We start from the raw sequence: 20,499 nt of genomic DNA on the forward strand, positions 1-20,499 counted from the left end.
CCTCTCCCCAGCCATTTCATCCAGCTCTTCAGGGGAATTCCAAGGAATTCCCATGCTAACCAAAAGACAGTTCCTCCAGTGTGCACTGGGTCTTCCCTGGCTACTTGTGGTTGCGAGTCTGGTTTCCTCCCTAGAGCTTCTAAAAGCAGAAAGGGAATCAGACCATTCAGTTACCAAGCTCCTCTTCTGTGGAACTGTCTTCCAATCACGATCCAGGGGCGGACACCCTCTCTTTGTTTAAGAATAGGCTTAAACGTTCCTTTTTAAGGGTTTTTGTGAGTATCAGCTAATCGAATTTCATGCTTTCTAATGTCCTTTTTAATGCCGCTTTAAACTAATTTAATACCCATGTCCAACTGTAGATACATTTATTTATAATAATGCAATCATTTGTACCTGGGATAGCCTTCACAAACTAGCATATATGACTTTCTGAGTGACAATGGAACTAAAGAAGCACTTGAATTTTAATTTGAATTTGATTACTAGTGCGTATTTCTTAGTTTAATTCCTTTTTGATCCAACTCTATCTCAAAGTTTTTCAGTTCCAAGCATTTGTCCTTTATCTCCTCCTTTGAGTATTTGATGTGATCATTTGAGCCATGAGTGTACTACCTTTGTGGTTTTCAGCTTTGTCAAAAAGTTCATCAGCATCCTTCTGAGGGTAAACACACTTCTCCGTCCATACAGCCTTTTTCTTTCAGTGCTTCCACCTCCTCCTCTCTTCATCAAGGTAAATCATGTATTTTGTCCTGGCTGCGGCTACAGAAACCAGTAGTACTTTGAGAACACTTCTGCAAGCTCTGACCTGGTCCCAGACTAGTCTCTGGGCCTCAGCAGTTTTGTTATGTTATGTTGCAGGTCTCAACTTCCCCGTGGAAATAATTTATCTTCTGAAGTGTGGGGCAAGTCCAAATGCAATAATATTTTGTGTGGACAAATTTTGTGTGGACATATTTTGTGTTATTTTGTCCTTTCCACATGTAAAAGAATTAGCAATATTAGTTGGTAAAATTGCCTGAAACAGCTGAGAAGCACTATCAGAGACACCAGAGCACCAAACTGCAGGTCGCTGGTCCTCTACTTATCGTGGCACTGTAGTGGTGGTGGTGGTCAGAGCAGCAGGAGCTGTTGTGTTAGCGAAACGAGTAGTTGCTTTGCTGGTTCAAGCAAAAAAATCCACCATAGTCAACTGCTGCCTGACTTTAGCCAATTTATGACCATATGATGATATTAACTGCGATTTAACCACGTCGATGCCCATTGTGCAAAGTTTTTTTTTTTTTTACAAAAACGCCAGCATCGGAACAATCCTTCATCCATCCGCTTTTGTTGAGAATACACTTTTCCATTTTACAGACACAACACTACTCTCCACTCTTTCACCAAGCTCAATGTCCGGTGTTGTGACTTCCGTAAACAATAGCCAATTAGGGGGGTTTCAGCGGTCAATCATCACACTATTGCAGTCAAAAATATTAAATCCTTATGTAGTCTATTCAAATTAAATTCCAAATGACAATGCTTTACCCCATCAAGTGTATTTTGTGCTGCCTCTAGACATAGAATTTAATGGTTTTTAATGCTATTCAAGGTCCCGGTTTTTGAGAAAGCTTATGGTTAGGGTTGGCTAGCCTGTACTTATGCTGTCAAACTTAGTCTGCCAAAGGGGTATCCCATGATGCAACCGAGTCATTCCTTCCACTCTTCCTATCCAGTCTGCATTTGTGTACCATTATCAATGCGTGACAGTGATCTGATAGTAATTTCATATCTTCTCCCGAGTCCTCGGGCTCTCTCATTTCCGAGGTTTCCACTGGATGTGGCTTAAACAGCTGCCAGGCATCCACCAATGTTATTTCTCTGATGAATATTAAAGCTATTTTTTGCAACTTTTCAAAGATTCCCATGTAATTGTCAATGCTACTGGTGTTAATCAGACCTATTGTGTCTGTCTGATCCAACCCTCATACCCACCCCCTTTCTCTCTATCTCACTCTTGCACTCCATCTTTCTGGGTCTTGCTCTCTTTTTAAACTGACTGGACAAAACAGAAAGCTGCCCACATTGAGCTTGGATCTGTCCAAGGTTTCTGTCTGGTACAATGCATTTTTTCTTTACACTGTCATTAAGTGTTTGCTCATGGGGGATAGTTGGGTTTCTTGAAATAAGTTAAAAGACCTATGTTACATGTAAAGTGTCTTCGAAGTACTCCATCTTACCAACCCACCCACATCTCAAGTCAATGTTAGCAGCACCCCAGTGTTGGCATTGCACTGCTTGCCCATCTTAGCCAGATGGTGTACCAGAACCCCCTTGAGGCTGTCCAGAAGTCATTCTCCATGGCGTTACAAAACACAACTCACTGCCAAGCTCTTGCCCAAGCTGCGCATTGTGGCAAGTCTGACTACATCAAGCCAGAATCTCTTTGCTGCAAACATCAGCTCAGGCTCCATCTCAGCTAGAGAGGTAATGTACCACGTCGCTATAACCAGCGGAGGATTGAACAGCTAAGGTCATCACCTTTGGCCCCCATCCTGCTCAAACTGCATCTGACCCCCTTGGACCGTCCTACTCGCAGTCGAGCACCGCCTCCAGGCCTGGCTGCAGAGGGGGGCCCCAATGACCCTCATCCAAGCAAGGGCACACTCAGTCCATAGTTCTTTATGATGGCTTTTCTGAGCTGAACTTTGTCTGGTTCTTCCCCCTTGGACCAGTTATCCTTGGGTGGCTCTACAAGGGCCATAAAGCCCCTGACAACTGAGATCCAGAGCCACTAAGCTCCATCTGTCCAGTTCTTGCTCCATATTACATTACCCTCAATCGTGAACAAGACTACAGGTGTTTGGACCCTTCACTTGGGGCAGTACTTCCCATCCAACCTGTAGGATACGACCCACTGATTTCCGGACAATACTCACCCAAACTGCTTGAAATTCTAATTTATGGGCAGCAGTGCTAAGGTCATAAGAGCAATCGCCCAGCTATTATGAGCAGGCTCCTTCTTGCCTGTCAAAGTGTTGGTGAGTCGTGAGAAAGACACTGAATCTCTATCTGCTTCCCAAATGAGAGACCATTGATCATTGTTTATACATGATGGGTAAAAGTGCAGAGAATAATTTAAACCGCAAAGGTTTACTGTAGTATTTGAAAAAGAATTCACACTTGGCTGTAAACTGCTCTGGTGACCGCTATCTTTGTTAAATCTTGTAACTGTAATGGCAACGGGCAACTTAATGAAATGAAAGTGAAAAAAAACAAGCCCACTGGCCACGACAAAATTTGGCAATGGTTAACCATGACCTAGATGACTGAGACCCTTCAGATATAGAGAATCAATCCTAACTCTCCCCAGGATTGCACCTAATAATACTGTCAGTGAAGATTGCAAATAATCAGAACTCTGTTGGAACACACCTTCCAGTCACCTTTAATGAAAATGAGGCAACCTGGTCGTCCCTGGCCGAAGACCTTGCGCTCAAAGCAACACTGAGGAGGCATGTCAGCTTAAGTAGTCCAACAGTGTTCAGCGCCTTTAACATCTCTGGACACATCACTATCATCAACACTTGGTACCTTGCCACAAAAAAAAACTTGGAATCCTAAATCTTAACAACCTCAGTAACCTTAACAGAATCTTCCAGCTCAACATTCTACACAGAGGACATGTCCTTTGGGTTCAGGAGGTCCTAAAAGTGTTCTTTCTATTGTCCAATGAAGTCTCAAGTTGAGGTCAAGAGACCTCCTTCCCTGTTGTCGACTTTCCTAATTCATCTGATCTCTTTCTAGAAACTTCTCGATGCCAATGAAATTTCCCTCTCTCCATCACCATGGTCTGAGCAAACTCCTTCAACACCTGGGGTTTTGCTTTTTAGATCGTGGGGCCTGCAGGGCTTTAGTTCCCAGCTTCAAAAGATCCATAGATTTACAGTCTGTCAAGCTGGCTTACCTGCCACCTGACCCAACTCCAAGTGACTAGAAACAAATTTAAGTCGACTTATTAAAGGATTAAAGACTTCTAAAAACTATTTTCCAATACTCCTGATTTAGAATTTACTGCTCAGTTTATGCAGCTAGCCTTTTAAAATCTGTGACAGACAAAAACTTGAGAAGAAAACTTCTTACAAGAAAACAAATGTGTTGATGAGATTCAATTTTCACTTGAAGCTCCATAAACTGACAAGAGGTCTAAATGTTAAAATTTTTCAAGAACTGACAGTAAAATGAGATAAATAAATGTGTATAGAAGATAGAAAAGTTTTATTTTAAGTGGCCAAGTTTTTCTAAAAACACCTGTGCAGAAAATGTGAGATTACCACAAAAAAAGACTTGCAATTGATAATTGTAATATTAATTTTGTTCTTTGCCCTGACTACTGCGATCAAATAAGTTTATTTTTGAGTCAAAGTAAACTTTAGAAGAACATCCTGAGAACCCAGTGCAGTATCTCTAGCCCACGTGTGAATGCAATGGTATGACATTGCAAAAAAGCTTTGTTTTTGATACCTTTTATTTCTGAAGTGAAAAACAAACCTTGTTTTCATTTGAGAATTGACTGGTAAATGGACCTTGTAGAGCATTGCCGAACAGCGCCTGTGTCTTCTCTTTGTATGCCTTCAATATTAAGAGGCTGCTACACCTTCCCATCAGAACACTGGACAATGTTTTGCCATCATAAAGACGAAAATAAATGAACTCTGAAGGGACCAATCATAGTTGACATTAAGTTAGATGGGAACGACTAGCTCCAAAAATAATATTTCTTACATAACATATTACGACTGGAAACGTATGATAGATTGGGCTTAAGGATGGTGACTGTAAGTCTGAGTGATACATAACATGTTTAGGCATGTTAGTCCCCAGACATTGCAACCAAATATGTAAAGACAATTTTCCAGAATATACATTGCCAAAAAGTTGCAGTTTAGAAAATAATCAATGATGAAGAACTAACCACTAAAAAAGCCATTTCAAATTGCTGAAATGACTGAGCACAAGTCTCGTTAAGATTGTTGCAAATTATTAAATAGCAATCTCCTGTTCCCAGGCAAGGTTGATCAATTCTAATGAGTGTCAGCACTTGAAAACCCATCACAGAATCCTGTCAACAGGAGTGTATTCATTAATTCAGATTTTATTCTCAGTGTATTGATCATGAAACTCCTATCTGGACGGAATAATTAAAGGATGGCTAACTGTAACTGGAGAGAGAACATGCGATTGTGTCCTACCTGTGTCTAGGGGTTTAATGAGGTCCATGATGACAGAGTCTGCTCCTTTAGTGTAGACTGTAATCTGGTTGGTCAGAGGATGTCGCACCACCACAGACATACGTTTTCTTGTAGAGTCAAAGCCCAAAGTGTGAAGCAGCTCAAAGCTCAACTTCCCCAAATGTGGCAGTTCCACAGTCACTTGGTCAGGGAGACGTCCAACAAGGGTGCACTTGTAGGCCCTGGCCGCGTAGACCAGTGCAGCCTCGTCTGGTGACTCAGCCTCATAACGCAGTTCAGCCTCCTGTAAGCTCCAGGCCTTTTCATCGTAACAGGGTGGGACAGGACTAAAGGCATTTTCTAGGCCTTTCTGAGACTCTTCTTCATCCAGTTTAGTGAGCGTGCTGTCTGCAGAGGGGGAAGACAGCATACCTGAGTAGCCCTTGTTTGAAGAGCGGCTGTTGATGAGACTGGAGGAACTGCTGCTGTTGGAGCTTAAAGTCAAGCGGCTGGGGGTGAAACGTTTAATGAAGTCTTCGATTGTTTTGACTGGAGACTTCAGCTCAAACCTCATCCGGACCTGAGGGGAATAAAGGCAAGGAGTGGGGACTAATTGAGTCTATCACAAATTTGAAAAACATCAAGCAATGCATTTTTTTTTCCCAACAATCCTCTAATTAGGAGAGCACACCTTATCTTTACATCACTGATGTTGCAATGTGCATGTGAAACAGCAAGACCTACAATGTCAATTAAGGCAAACTCAATAATCCCGCGCTGCTCGTTGGAAAAAGGGAAACACACAAGGTTCTGATTTTCATGTCTGCCGTGAATAATAATCTAATTGTTGATGTGTATTTTAATCTGAGTAAGGGTGACTTGTGCACATTGAGTGCCATCAATCCCAATGTCCTCAAGACCAGAGCAGCCCCAAAAACCTGAAAACAAGTGAAAATTGATTTCATGTGGACATGCACATTGTGGTTACATTTCCCATTGTTCATATCACGCCAAAAAACACAAAAGTATAATTTACTTTCCCAGGCTACGGATGCCAAAACCCAAATGAGTAATTCATGATGTATATAATGTGTCAGTAAAATAGTAAATCAAAAAAAGAAACAAGAAAAAAACAAACAAATATAGTTCTGTAAGACTTAAGTTCTGATAAAATTTAGCCATTGTGGTCTAGGACAATAGCAAAGAGGGTGACTCACTCATCCACTGTACATTAATATCAGTCAGGTGGCTGACTGGCCACAAGGGCATCTTAACAAAATCAGTTATTACAATGAAGAAGGGAAAATAAAATAGCCCTCACAGCCAAAAAAAATAGAAAACAAAAAATAAATCAACAATATAAAACCTAACGGCTATGGGATATGTTATATTCGCTTGGTCATATCAGATAAGCTTAAAACAAACACATATAGAATATAAGCGACAATATAAAGTTAAAATGTCAACAAATATATCTGTGCATCTGACCGGCAGAATGAGTGAGCTGGTGCATGGTGGGGTGAGGAGAGGATGTCACCTCTGAACAGGACAACCACACCCAGGGACACATGAAAACAATACAAAACACGGATATATAACAGAGAGAATCGAGCACATCAAAGATCCAGGCAAACAGCTACGTGCGGGGGGCTTTGGGAATATTTTAAAAGGTTTTTGTACTATTGAAATTGTTTTACTCAAGAAAACTAGAACCAAAAAAAGCACTTTAATTGTCAAAACTGAAATGGTTCTGAAGTTGTAAAGAAAATAATAATAAAAAAAAAAACCAAAACAAAATATTCATGGTAATATTTTGGCAAGATACAGTATCAGTGGAGAGAGACGGTTGGCTATTGTTCCCTTTAATAAATCACAGCTTTTCAGACATTTTAAAGTCAGTAGCAAGACAAAGATGAACGTAAGGAAGCAGTTTGAGAAACTGCAAATGAACAGCGAAAAAGAAACCGCCAGCATCATTTAAATTCCACAAAACTGCAATTTAATTCAGTTGAAATGAAGTTTTGTTTAACACCTATACTTGGAGCAATCTAATAATGGCTCATTTGAGGCTTGTTATTGTGTTCAAAATGTAAACGCACAGGTAAAAACAACATACAATGCTGAAACACAACCCGATCACCCCCTTCTACTGTCACTTGCTTTTCCAACTGCTTTCAACAAGCAAATTAATCAGGCACAGTTTAGATGCCTCCAGGGACAAATAATTTACATGTAAAATAAAATGTCCCATTAAGTCAAACAAATAAATAAATAAATCACATTCTTATTTACCCTAAAAAAAAGCTGCAATATTTTCATTCCAAAAGACATTGGAGATAGGTTAAAGAGATACATATTAAAAAAGAAAAACAGAGGGACCCTAAATTGTCAGCGGGTCCATCTAAATACAGTGAAAGATAAAATCATCTCGCTTATTGCCAGTCTTACAAGAATAAATGTTAATTAGGACAGAGAATAAGGCCCATGTTGCTTAGTGACTGTTCAGAATGAAGTGAATAACTGAGGTGAGTTTTACCTTCTGTCTGGGCTGGTTGGGGGAGGAAACCACCACCGTGTTACAGATAGTTAGAGCGATGAAGAAATCAATGATGTCAGAAAGGTCAGAAGGCAGCTGGGAAATCGGCTGGCTGTGGAAGCGCATGAAGTCCATCTGACTGCTGCATTCATTGACTTTGTCCAGTAGCTGAGGGTCAGGTGTGATATCTTTCTCCTGCAGGACACAGAATGGTTTATCAGTAGAAAGCAGACAGGGAATGAGGACAGAAAGACCATGAAACGTACTGACCATGGGGCTACTAAAAGCTGTGTGTTTAGACAGGATGCTGGCTCGCTTGGCCTCCGCCCTGCTGCCTGTCCTGCGATGGGACTTTGTACTCTGAGAACGCAGCACTACCCGGGCACTTTGGTGGCTGGTCACACTGTCCCGTCTTGGCAGGGTCCCACCATGAGATGTACATTCTTCTTCCTCAGACTCAATCTCTTGGTACATAGCAATTCTTCTAGCTAGACGAGAAAAAAAAACAAATTGTTAAAGTCGAGCTGAGAAAAAAAAAAAAAAACGTTTATAAAATCCCACTACATTCAAAAACAGTTGCATCAGTCAGGTTACAAATTAAATTATTTCTAATCAAGGAAAAAGCGCACATCATAGGATTTGAATATAGTGGTGCATACACACTTAAAATGTTCAATATTTTTGTATGCTGGTGGAGTGTGTTTCTAGTGCTGGTGTATCTCACCATTGGCATCATGAGAATACTCAACACCCGCAACAGTACAACGGCGAAACACCATCTTATTTTCTGTCAGCGTGCCCGTCTTGTCAGAAAAGATATACTGCATCTGGCCAAGATCCTCAGTGATATTAAGAGCTCGGCACTGGAGGTGAGAGTCTGTCTCCTCATCATACAGATCCATATCCTGATGGATGAAGTAAACTTGACAGATCTTGACAATTTCAATTGATACAAAGAGGGAGATTGGTATCAGCACCTATTAAGAGAACAGAGGGTATATTTGAAAAGAGATGGTACTGGTTATCACTTTATCCAAGTTTACAAAACCTTCACAGAATACATTTGAGAGCAGTGGTTTTCAACCTCCTGCCCTGCCTGGGATTGTCTAGAGCAAGACAACAACTTCTTAGAGTTGAAAATAATACAAAGTGGCTTTATCCCGATTCATTTATAAAATTAAGGCTCATAATGTTAAAAATAATCTCAAAAATGTTAAAAGGATTACACTGATCATTTTAATTGTTAAAAAATATCCAACAAGTAACAAAAAAGGAATTTAAAATTATTTGAAACAGAAAATAGTTTTTTTTTTTCAGCTGCTGAAAAAATTATAATGAGATAGCTTAACTCCATAACGCTAGAAAGGGGTTTGAAGTTAAGAGTTGCTCACGTATAATAAATGGATAGATATTTCAAATAGTTATAAAAAAATAAATGGCTTAGAAGGGTATAATGGCTGATGGGTGAATGGTGAAATTAGTAACCCAGCATAAAAATGGTCAGAAAAATTATATAAAATAAACTCTGGAAACAAGTATCCTGTAGGTTAATGCTAAAACAAAAAATTATCCACTGAAATAGTGTACTATTAAGTAAAACAAATTAGAGGTTACTTTACTTATAGATTACAGATAGCCTTGTGCAGTGAATAAGAACTTCAAATATATAATACATGTTAATAAGAATAAATACCAAAAACTGAACATTAACAAATAAATGGCAAGTCCATAAAAGGAAAAAAAATGGAAAACATTGGAAAACCAAAAATCCCAGCAAATGATACAACAAGCTTGATATATAGGCTTATGGGGCTGCTGTTAAAGGTGAATATCTGTCAAGGAAACTACAAAACTGAAAGGGGAGAGTCGTTTGCTTCTTCTTCTTTTCCTTTTGGCTTTCCTTTCAGGAGTCGCCACAGCGAATCAACCCTCTCCATCTAACCCTTTTCTCTGTATCCTCCTCTCTCACACCAACTAACTTCATAGGGTATATAGGCAGTTAGAAACACGTTATAAATAGTAGTGTTACAGAAGTGTACTTGACTTTATCTGACAAGGCTAGGAAGTTATATCAGCCAGTAATGAGCTTGGGAACCTTTTTTTTTCTGATTTTTTTTGGGGGGGAAAGCTTTTTCAAGGTCAAAATTTTCACAATTATTTACTGAAAGTGCACTTGGTACATTAGCCCCGTGTTGGTCATTTCCAAGCAGCATTTATGGAGTAATCATCGAGAAATGAGTCATTGCATTGTGGATGGCAATTTAGCCTGCACACTCTCCCCGTGTCCAACATGTCCAACGAGTCATGTGTTTTTCAGTGTATAAAGAAGTGTATCTAGCAATAATGGAAAGTCCCAAAACAAACACAGTAACTATTTGCAAATTAAAACCAAACTGCTAACAGCTATGGGTCACTTTATCTGATTGCTAAATCTGATGGACGGTGGAATTTTGTAAGATTACTGAAACAAACATATAAAAAAATACATATTGCTGTCAGTTTGTAATGGTTGAAAAATAAATATGACTATAAATTTCCAAATATTATTGTCCCAGGATTCATTACAAAAGCTGAGAAAGAAATTTGTAAAAATACTGTAAACACAAATAGTAAAACATATCGTTTGTATTCTTAGCTCAATCACTTTCTTTCTTTTAGCGTCTCCCTGTTCCGTACCTGAAAGACGATAATCATTGTAAGGAAGAGATAAATAGCTGACATGATGGGTGATAAGTCTCTCCCTTCTGGACTAAGAACATCAAAAACAGGTCTCTTATCTCCATACTGAAACATCCAAAGCCCATGACCTAAAACAACAATACCACAAGGTCAATACATAAATGCTCCCAAAGACATACAAGCATTCCATACAGAAATTGTCGACCAGGATAATTCACTGTCATTTTCATGACTAAGCCTCATGAAAAGGGGTCACAGGAATTTCCAAGAAATATGTCAAGAAAAATCTTAAAACTGCAACGTACCAACAGCAGCAAACAAGCACATGACTAGAAGGATGATGACACACCAGAACACATCTACATTCATCTGTCTCTCCAGTTTACTGCGCTTGTACCGTGGCCCATTGTTGTTAAGCATGGCTTTGGTCTCATGACCTGAAAACACACATAATTAACAGAGGAAGGACACAGGTCATGAATGGTGTGTTTTAGCTTGCGTTATGTTTATATCGGTCTAACCTGCATAAATCACAATTCCAACAGCCTCTTCTGTATTGCGGATTGTGCAACCTCTCAGCAACAGGTTCTCTTTGTAAAGTGCATCTCTTCTGCCATTTTGGTGGATTCTGTCAAAAGTGTTAAAAGTAGTTAACATCAATTTTAGCTCAGAAAGACATTAGTTAAAGATATCAAAGTTAAGACAAAAATTTGAATCTGGTTGATGTTAAAATACACTGAGTGATGCAATACATAAAACAAAATAAACACAATATCAGCAACAAAAGATATCACCACTTGCCAAATATGCAGCAAAACTGAACAAATCTCATCAGTACTTTTCATCTGAACAACTTTGATGTCCTGCAACGCTTAGCGGTCTTCCCGGGAAGTAGATAAAACAATGTGATCAGATAGCTTATGCAAAAAATACTGACCTGAAAAGGTTTCATATTTTCATTAAAAAAAAAAACAAATACTGCTTTCAATTTTTGAATGGCCAATCTCAACTTTTGAAGTCATCAGACAAATACAAACTGAACTCTCAACTCTCTAACCTTTTTTTTAATGAACATGTGCATTAAAAATGGCTGCATTACTGATAGATATAAGCTTACAATACAGACTACTCAAACACATAAGTTTATTCTGCTGATCCGCTCAATCAGACATTATAACATCATTGTCCTCCTTCATCAAGTGGCCTTATCTCGGTATGAAATCCCTGGTACAGAAGCAGTTACTGGCCTACTGCTTCAAACATGGGGTTGACAAAGATCAGAGCTCACTTCAAATCCTTTATATAAGAGGTGTAGATATCGCAGAGGGTTGAATTTATCTCTTTGCCAACTCACTAAGAAAGTTTAAATAACACGTAAAAAAAACACACTGAGCTATGCAAAAAACAAAACAAAACAAAACAAAAAAAAAATCAGTGGCATATGAGCCTGTCCAATGAGAGACACAGAGTTTTAAGTAGGAGTACTGCTAAGGAGTACTGTTTGCTCATTTGTTAAGAACCTTTAAATGTCCAGCAATGCAAGCATATTTTTTAAACTGAGTTTTCACCCTTTGTCCTGACAGCAAGCAAGCTAACATGTCACTCCTAATGTGTACAATTTCTCAGAGAACTGAAGTTCACATGCAGTTTGCTGCTCATGAAATTTCTAATACATTGAGATGCAGATTGTCTTTTTTCTTCCAGGAAGGTGGCAAGATCTGACAGAGTACCACTGGTTACAGGGAAATAAAATAATGCTGAGCCAGCCCTCCACCACCCAACCGAGAACACCTCCAACACAACCTCTGTGGATGTGTCCTGTGCTTCGTTGCAGCCTAGCAACTGAATATTTGCAGCATCTGGTCTTCTCTTAAGCAAAGAAAAAGTCATAATCATGTGAGACTAGTTCAGCATGGCCACTTGACTAGAAACTCTGATTATGTTTTTCATGTTTAGCATCATGCAAATTTGGCATAAACTTGGCAAACATATTCGAGTCACAGGAGACATATTTCCAGTCTGCTCTGCTGATTTTTTTTTATTTTTATAAAATGATAGTCTATGCAAACATTGCAGGACAATTCATAGGATTTAGAGACCTTATTGGATATCACTTGAAATTTGCTTAGGTGTGGAAAAAGACGCGATAATTATTTGTCTACCCAGTATAATAAAGACTAAATTAAATTAATTGTTTTAGGAACTTGGTGCAGATTTTTAGGAATGTGTTTTTCACCTCTTAGCTCAGGTCTATTTCAAAATAAAGAAGTAAATGCAGTGCTAATTTCAGCTATGTTGACTAGGGAAGGTTTGAAACAAAGGCTTACCAATAACTGCTAAGGAGGCATTTTGGTATATGTAGGATGCACTGTATGTGCTGTACATTTAAAGGGGCAGCATGTAGCTGTTCAGCGTGTGTCTGTTTTTATCAATGGTTGTTAGCCTCTTGTGTCTTTGGCTGTTATTAAAACCTCTTTGAAATCTTGACCTTATGACAATGACAACAAAGTGAATTCTTGCTAGTTTTTGGGCCACTGCATACTGATGTTTCAGTATGTTCTTGGTGGCTTTTTTTTTTATCTTTTAGTAAATACATTTCCTGTGAAACAGGAATAGTTTTACAGTTTAGAGTTTAGTTATAGTTTTCTCAAATAGTGATACATCTAATGACGGTTTTGATAAAAAAATAAATAAATAAAAACCTTGGTAATGTCAGACACAGTGCTTTGGTAATGCACAATGTTAGAGGCAGGCAGGCTCAGGGAAACAAAGGCTGTGCTACCATCACACTAGTTAGCCTGGTAGAAAATGACACACACAGCTGCTCCAGATGTTGATTTCTGATTTCTAACGAAAAGACAAGCTAAGTCCAGAAGAGTGATAAGTTTAGAGTAGCCGTGTTTAGCCTAAGATTGTAATAAAAAAATGAAGCTTAAATCGGACACACTACTAGACATGATCAAACTATGCTTAAGGGATGCCTCCCATTATACACAGTGTCCTCCTATGCAAGACATTTTAAAGCTGTTGGATTGGTATATAATATTGGATAATTACTGGTTTAAGAGTTAAGTCTAGAGAAAATAAATGACTATGAGTATGTAATATTGGAAATGGGAACAGATGCAACCGACACCAACAGCATTTTTAAATTGTGTTTATATAAGCAAATGGATTCTTGTTTAATTTGAGTGAAAAAATAATTTCTAACACCAATAGATATTTTGTTCAGAAAATGTTCTCTTTGTCACTCAAATAATTTGCTTGCACATATCTGCCTAGAAAAAAGTTGTACAAAAGAGTACAGATAATCCCATCACTCTGATATGGTATACATGATTAATTAAAAAGCCTTTGACAATTTCAAAGAAAAAAGTGTAAATAAAGCTATTAAAAGGTTGGACACTAAATTTGAAGTGAAACTTATCAGCTGACACAAACTGCAGTCATAATCATCGAGTTCACAGGACAGTATGGCTAGTAACTGCATTGTTTTGTTTTGTTAAATATGTGCATTATGGATTCAGTGTTTCTGATGACAACAAAAGAGAAAGAGGTAAACCAAATGCTAAACATGTGTAAAAAACTGTTCAATACATGCGGATCATGCAACAGTTGTAATGATGTGGAACTCATTTACAAAAACATCAACGATGAAGAAAGTTGAACAGGGAAGCTCGACTCTCTTCATGCAGCGACAACCTCTGCTTGCAAATACAAACTGGGGGAAATAGATTTCTATTAAAGACGATATTGATTGTAAATGAAACAAAGTTGTGATATTAAACTGCATCACATTATGAACAATTCAAATTATTTTTCTATTTGAAATTAAAGAACTTTTCAAGAACACTTATTCATGTTCTTTGCATAATGATTTAAAAACATGGTAATATGATGGAGGCGTCTGAAATTTAATGCGAAATGTGGAATTGAGACATTTATGAAGCCAAAAGTGTGGAATTTCATTTCATTCTGAGGGATGACAGTTTTGAACTGGTTCTGAAATTGAATCATCTCTGGATTCCCATCTCTGTATAGCTATTAAGATTGAATTAATCAAATGAAGCAAAGCAAGCAGTTACTGAGTAATTAATTACATCCTACAATGAACATCATGAAACCAAAGAACAATGTTTGTGTTAATTGAAGAGAAAAGAAATCATGTACTGTTGTATTTCTATTACAAACACAGAGAAGAACCAAAGCTACAACTATGCAAATCACCAAAGGTTGAAGTGTGGCATGATGAAGCTAAATGTCTTTTCCTGATAAAGGCAGGGAAAGGAAAAACAATTCCACAAAAATAGTAATGTTGAAAATGGATGTAGTCATAATTTTAAGTTGGAAATGCCTGAGTCATCAAGTAATTCTCATAATTGCCATTCTGGATCCAAGTATTGCCCTAAATGTCAACATTACTAAAAGGGTGAAACATGGTACGTTTTACGTCACCACATCCACTATAAAGAACTGGCAAAGCAAGACAATACTTACATGTAGCCTCTGAATCTGTTCAGGTCGTTGTTTGGCTTTTCACATTCAATAATACTGTTGTACTTCGAAGGGTCAAAATCACAATCCTGAAAATGACAAATCGACAATAAACAGCTTTTTATTCATGTATTTGTAACTTCGGAATAAATCAAGTTGAAATATCGGCCTTTTATTGGTCAAATTCACCGACAAAGAAGACACTTAGATTAAGGTATCTTAATATCTTGTTCAGCAGGGTTTCTAAGAAATCATCCTTTGCCCTGAACCTGAAATTAAACAATTTACAATAATTTTCAGTCCCTGCATTTCAAACTACAATATCACCTCTGATAACAAGTATTGCAAAAATTATATGTCCTTATATTTTTCTATATATAATCAAAAAATGTGTCTGATCGCAGTTGAATCTATTAAAACACTCCTGAGAACAAGCTATGATAATTGTTAAAAATTGTTGAGCATCCTTGAGCATAGTTACATATTTTAATTTCATCTACTGCTACTTTATTTGAAACAAGTTTAAATTTGTTTACAAAGTTAAAAAAAGAACAAAACACACTAAACATTGACAACATTAAAACAGATAATCATTTCAAGTTGTAAAAATATTAAAAAAAAAAAAGATTAGGAAATTAGGAACTACCCTTTTAAAGACAAAAATCATTACCTTATACATTTAAAATATCAAAGTCTTCATCTGTTTCAAGATTTTAAACTTGGCCACAATTCCTTTCAGCCAAGTAAAATATAAATGGTTGAAAGCTATTCTTGAGACAGCCAACAAGTAGAATAAAATCTCTTCATCCACCATTCTCAAAATGGGGCCCAAAGACACTTTAAGGTCCAAGAGCCTTAGCTTTGGGTTCTGAGAAATAATTTGGAATACATTATAAAGTTTGTAAAATTATAGAAAAGCTGTTAATATAACTCATATTTAATTGTGTTGAGTCATTTTCTCTGAAACAGGCTGAAAAGTTTGAAATAATTCCTATGCCCTTAAGAAGCACGAAGGCAAACGCTTCTCGAAAAAAAAAAAAACTGTTCCTGGTTCTGGTGATATTCATGATATTCATACAGTCCGTATGGAACTGGAAGTGGGACATAAGGGGAATCATCTCACCAGGTCAAAAAAGCTTCGAATGACCTGCCTCTGCTTGAGATTGGTCTCTCCGTCAAGTGTAGCAGTCTCAATGTGGCACAGACGATCAGGGTCACTGGAGCTCAGGAGCAAAACATCAGCTGGCAGGATTTCGTTACATCGGAGCCTGATAAAGTCGCCTACCTGCACATCCTTCCAGTACTTCTCCACATAGCGTCTCTCTGCTCTGCCAAAACAATGAGAGGGCAAACAACTGAGGTGAGTGGGAACCTGAAAGGTGCAGAGCTATTGTTTTAAATAATTGGTGGTTCTTTAAACAGGAAGAGAGGCACACAGAGTTAAAAACAAAAAAGGATTTTTTTTCTGATGCAAAACTGGTATTTCCAAATGCCAAATATCAACTATGAGAAATGTCCAGTGAAGAACTTAGATATAACAAATAGATGTCCCATATAAGAGGGTCATTATCCCCCTGATAAAATTTGCTGACTCCTTAAACAGCTAAACACTTCAAGAGAATTATACTGAAGGAATTGGGAGTTGTGAGAGTTTGCTCAACAGAAGAACAATTTTAATCAAATGAAACACTCCAGACCAGAGAGGGAACTCTGTTACAAGAAAACTTCACAACTATTTATAGATGAAAGTGTGGCTTCAGTGAGTTAATGGTTTTATGGTGGGAAATTGTATGATGTCACCGCTCTGTAAATGTTGCAGTATTTCCTACTGTTCAAATGCAAACACACTCTTGGCTAAATAATAACTCTGACACTGTGCAAGGTAAACATTGTTCATTTTGGGCCAATTAGATATTCCAGAAAGCAAATATGCTAAATAATGCATATCTTTGGGCTATAAACAACAGTAAATGGAAAAACAGTCAGTGATTTATTCATAACCCCCCACTGCCACCCAACATTAATGACTCTCATGCCTTTCCTTGAAATCTGACAGAGAAATGCATGTGGTGTCAGCATGAAAATCTGTCTATTTCCATGCGCTTTATATTCGAGACTGGACAAAACAGAACTGGATACAGCATTATGCTGAAAACATATCCTGTCGCTAGAAAATGGATCATATACTGAATAAAACTGATGTGCCACATTAGAGTAATACAATAAAGAGTGTAATCACTCATGAAGTAGCACAATGTTTATTTCATCAAGGTGTAAATGATGATAAAATCCAGACTTATTCTAATGACTTTTTTTATAGATTATATTGTATTGGCTGAAAAATCAAATAATACATAAAATGCTTAAATGCTGTTCAAGAACCAGCAGTGATTATGAAGACACCCTGTTTATATGTAGTTCTGTGTTTCAAATGAGCACATGGATCTTGTTATCTTTGACTTCACGCATTATTAAATGTACACAACCCACTGTAACCATCGCATACCAAGACAGAGCAGCTGAATCCTGTACACCACTGAATGCTCTTCTTATTGGCGAGCTTTGTTTGAAAAGGTTACAGCCTCTTCTGAAATAAAATAAATGCAATAGTTCACCACAGCGCTGATATGTTTACATTACACATTTCTAGCTGCTATAATCTATTTGCACGGACAACAGAGGTAAACAAATCTGGATGAAGGGGTATGTTTGAACTGACTTGTTAATGTTTTCTGGTAAATATTGAAAAAAAATGGGTCGAGGCCAGGCGGAAGACAATCAATTATTTCTGTACTCTTCCTTGAGTCGTGCTGATTTTTCAGTTCTGCTCTGGCATGAGATCTTACTTCTTATCTTAGAAGTCTACTTCTTAAAGCAAAATGTTAAACAGTTACCTTTAAAAAAGGGCATTGGAGGAGAGGAGTAACTTTTTGTTTCATAGGGCCACTTTCTAGCTCTAAACAACAAAATAAATGAGATGTTCAGTGGCTTTTAGTCCAAACAGCTGTTTCTGTTAAGGAAATAAATGACCGACTTATTACTTTCCACTTAACTAAATTCACTTACGCAGCTGTGTGATTAGACGTCTATTTCGATGGATGCATTCAAATCTAGATTTAGGAAGAATCCTCATCAACAAATAAGTTCGACAGGGTCACATATAAACAAAGACATGACTCCCGCCATTATCTAAACTTTGTAAATATTAGCATTGCTGATAAAAAAAAATCCTCTGGCAAACTGAACTGCGGCACATAAAAAGACGTCTGTGTGAAGAACAAATTCGGAGAAAAAATGGAGATGTGGCTCTCCTAAAGAAAACATCAATGCACAAGCAACTGTAAGTGCAACCTTGACAAAACAAAGTACAGCTGTTTGAAGAATGTCTCCTTTTTCCAGGCTCAAAAAAAGGAAATGTGTTGCACAATACTGTCTCGGCAGGGGAAAATTTAATTATGTCCAACCTTGACAGAGAAACTTGGGTCAATACTTCTCTTAATCTGTCAAGCCAGTAAACACTGAGCCCTTTGATTACCGTGAATTATGCTCTGTACATTGACAACAACGCAGCTTTTCATTTGCAAACTGCACACATCCATGATCGAATACAAACAGATGTAGAGAGGCCAGTGCAAGAGTCAGATGAGCAGGTAGCACAATATGTATCATCCATGACATTCAGTCACCTTTACCTCTTTTCTCCTTCTCCTCTCTCTCTCTCTCTCTCTCTCCATCTCACAGGTAGGTTTTGTGTTAGTATGAGCCCTGCATTACTGTCAAAAACATATGATCGCCTGTTCATGCATTTGAGGACCATTTGAATCGTATAAAAGCAATACAAAATGTGGATGTTTGGGATCCGCTGGTGTTTTTGCCCGCAGGATGCCAAAGAGGACACTTTGTGCTACTTATTTGGGGATCAAAAAAAAGAGAGAAAAAAAATCTGGACACTGCTGGCTGCTAGGGTTCAGGCCCAACTTACCTACTGTAGACCAAACAATCCATGTGGTTGATTTCTTTATCCGACCTGTGTCTTCTGTAATCCTCCCACAGGTCTTTGATGGCAGTGACAGATAAAATGAAGACAACCGGAGCCAGTGCGAGTTCTGGCTGAAAAGCGTTGACTACGGGGACGAAATTCAGCAAAGCGATGAAGACAAAGTAAACATTGGCAAACCTGTGAAACTGTTCGAAAAGATTCTTAGGTAGGAAAGACAGCACGGTATATTTGGTTGTCTTTATCTTGTTGTTTGCATAGTGTCGGTTTGGGTTTTCCTCTCCTTTGGCGTGGTCATAAAGAATGTTTGCGTGGACAGTCCTAGTTTTGCTCTCCTTCGTTTTCATCTTTCGTTGCCTCTTTGCTTTGGAAGTTTTGCCCATCCCGGCTTCTTCGCTCTCCCGCGCCATAGTCAGCCCTGTCTTAAACTTTCCCACAGTTAAGTTTTTCGTCTCCTCTCATCGAAAAACAACTCAAACAACTCGCTATGTTATCATTCTCACGGCGTCCGAAGTAGAACATCGTCGGTTTTGTAGTTCGGTCATGCCGTTAATTCCTTTTCATCCATGTCGACTCAACTTTTCGCGAGTCAGAGGGGGAAACTTTTGCTTGTTTAGCTTCTCTTTTTTTTTTTTTTTTTTTTTTTTTTTTTCCTATTGCTGCTGGGAAGGATGCTGAGACGGTAAGGAGCTACAATTCAGCCCCTCCTCAACCCAGCTACGATCTACAAACTGAATACCCGGGTTGCTAGCTTGGTCAGCGGGGCTTGAGTTTGTACGTAGATCGGTGAAGAAGCATAGCTAGCGGAAACCCAGGAAGCTCGTCAGCGGTTCAGGGGTCGCGCTTCTCTGGAAATGTGAGCCGTCGGCCCCTCCTTTCCAAACCTGGCTGTCTCCAAGTGCCACGCGGAATTACTGGAGTTTACACTGTTCCCGCAGGTCGGGAAAAAGCCAAATTGAAAAAAAAAAAATTAAAAAGGAAAGAAGTTTCCTTTAACGAATGAAGAAAATATTAGAAGGAGGAGAGCCCTAAAGGAGCGATTTCAAAACACGAGCTGGAATGTGCAACATTCAGTCGAGAGTGGTGTAAGAATAATGATGATAACAGGAGTGGGCAAAGTTGGGAACTTTTAATCGAAAGCCAAACTTTCAAGGTATTGTACGTTTCATACCGAGATGATATGGAGAAATAAAATACTGTCACTTGTGACTTAAATTACATAATTTGTAACCCAGACGTGCAGGTCTACTACCACTACTTAGAGTAGCTTTATTTGGTGATCATTTCTTTTGTCCAAATTAACCGGACATGTTCACTTGCAAAAATAAAAATAAATCAAACAAGCATATAAACATGAAAAGAAACAAGTAAGACAGATAGACTATTTGATTTGGAAAACTGCCCCCTCTCCTTTCTATTTCATCACACAAGCACACACTGTCTAACTAGGCTATCATCCCTTTGTGACATTTTTATGTTTTCATATTTTTAACAATGTATTGATTTGGTTAGCAAGGTAATCAGCTGCATGGATGTTATTGAGAGTCTGGTTACTTAGTGATTATCTAAACAAGTCATAT

At 38.2% G+C, this 20,499-nt stretch overlaps 1 protein-coding gene across 1 annotated transcript in view; it reads right to left on the reverse strand.

Annotated features, from left to right (window-relative positions):
* Window positions 1-19,928, reverse strand: part of atp10a (ATPase phospholipid transporting 10A) — a 37,799-nt gene extending 17,871 nt beyond the window's left edge. Inside the window, exons 1-10 of the mRNA XM_086161567.1 lie at window positions 18,905-19,928; window positions 16,046-16,250; window positions 14,926-15,011; window positions 10,950-11,056; window positions 10,734-10,865; window positions 10,426-10,556; window positions 8,474-8,726; window positions 8,020-8,237; window positions 7,750-7,944; window positions 5,235-5,793 (exon numbers count right to left, since the gene is read on the reverse strand). Of these exons, the coding sequence (XP_086017693.1) occupies window positions 5,235-5,793; window positions 7,750-7,944; window positions 8,020-8,237; window positions 8,474-8,726; window positions 10,426-10,556; window positions 10,734-10,865; window positions 10,950-11,056; window positions 14,926-15,011; window positions 16,046-16,250; window positions 18,905-19,329 (2,311 nt within the window). The 5' untranslated portion in view covers window positions 19,330-19,928. The remainder of the gene's footprint in view (window positions 1-5,234; window positions 5,794-7,749; window positions 7,945-8,019; window positions 8,238-8,473; window positions 8,727-10,425; window positions 10,557-10,733; window positions 10,866-10,949; window positions 11,057-14,925; window positions 15,012-16,045; window positions 16,251-18,904) is intronic.
* Between the last annotated feature and the right edge of the window lie 571 nt (window positions 19,929-20,499).

This window comes from Fistularia commersonii, chromosome 16, assembly GCF_037954325.1.
Source record: "Fistularia commersonii isolate RoL2024-O1a breed Wild chromosome 16, RoL_Fcom_v1.0, whole genome shotgun sequence".
In the NCBI taxonomy this organism is placed as follows: domain Eukaryota; kingdom Metazoa; phylum Chordata; class Actinopteri; order Syngnathiformes; family Fistulariidae; genus Fistularia; species Fistularia commersonii.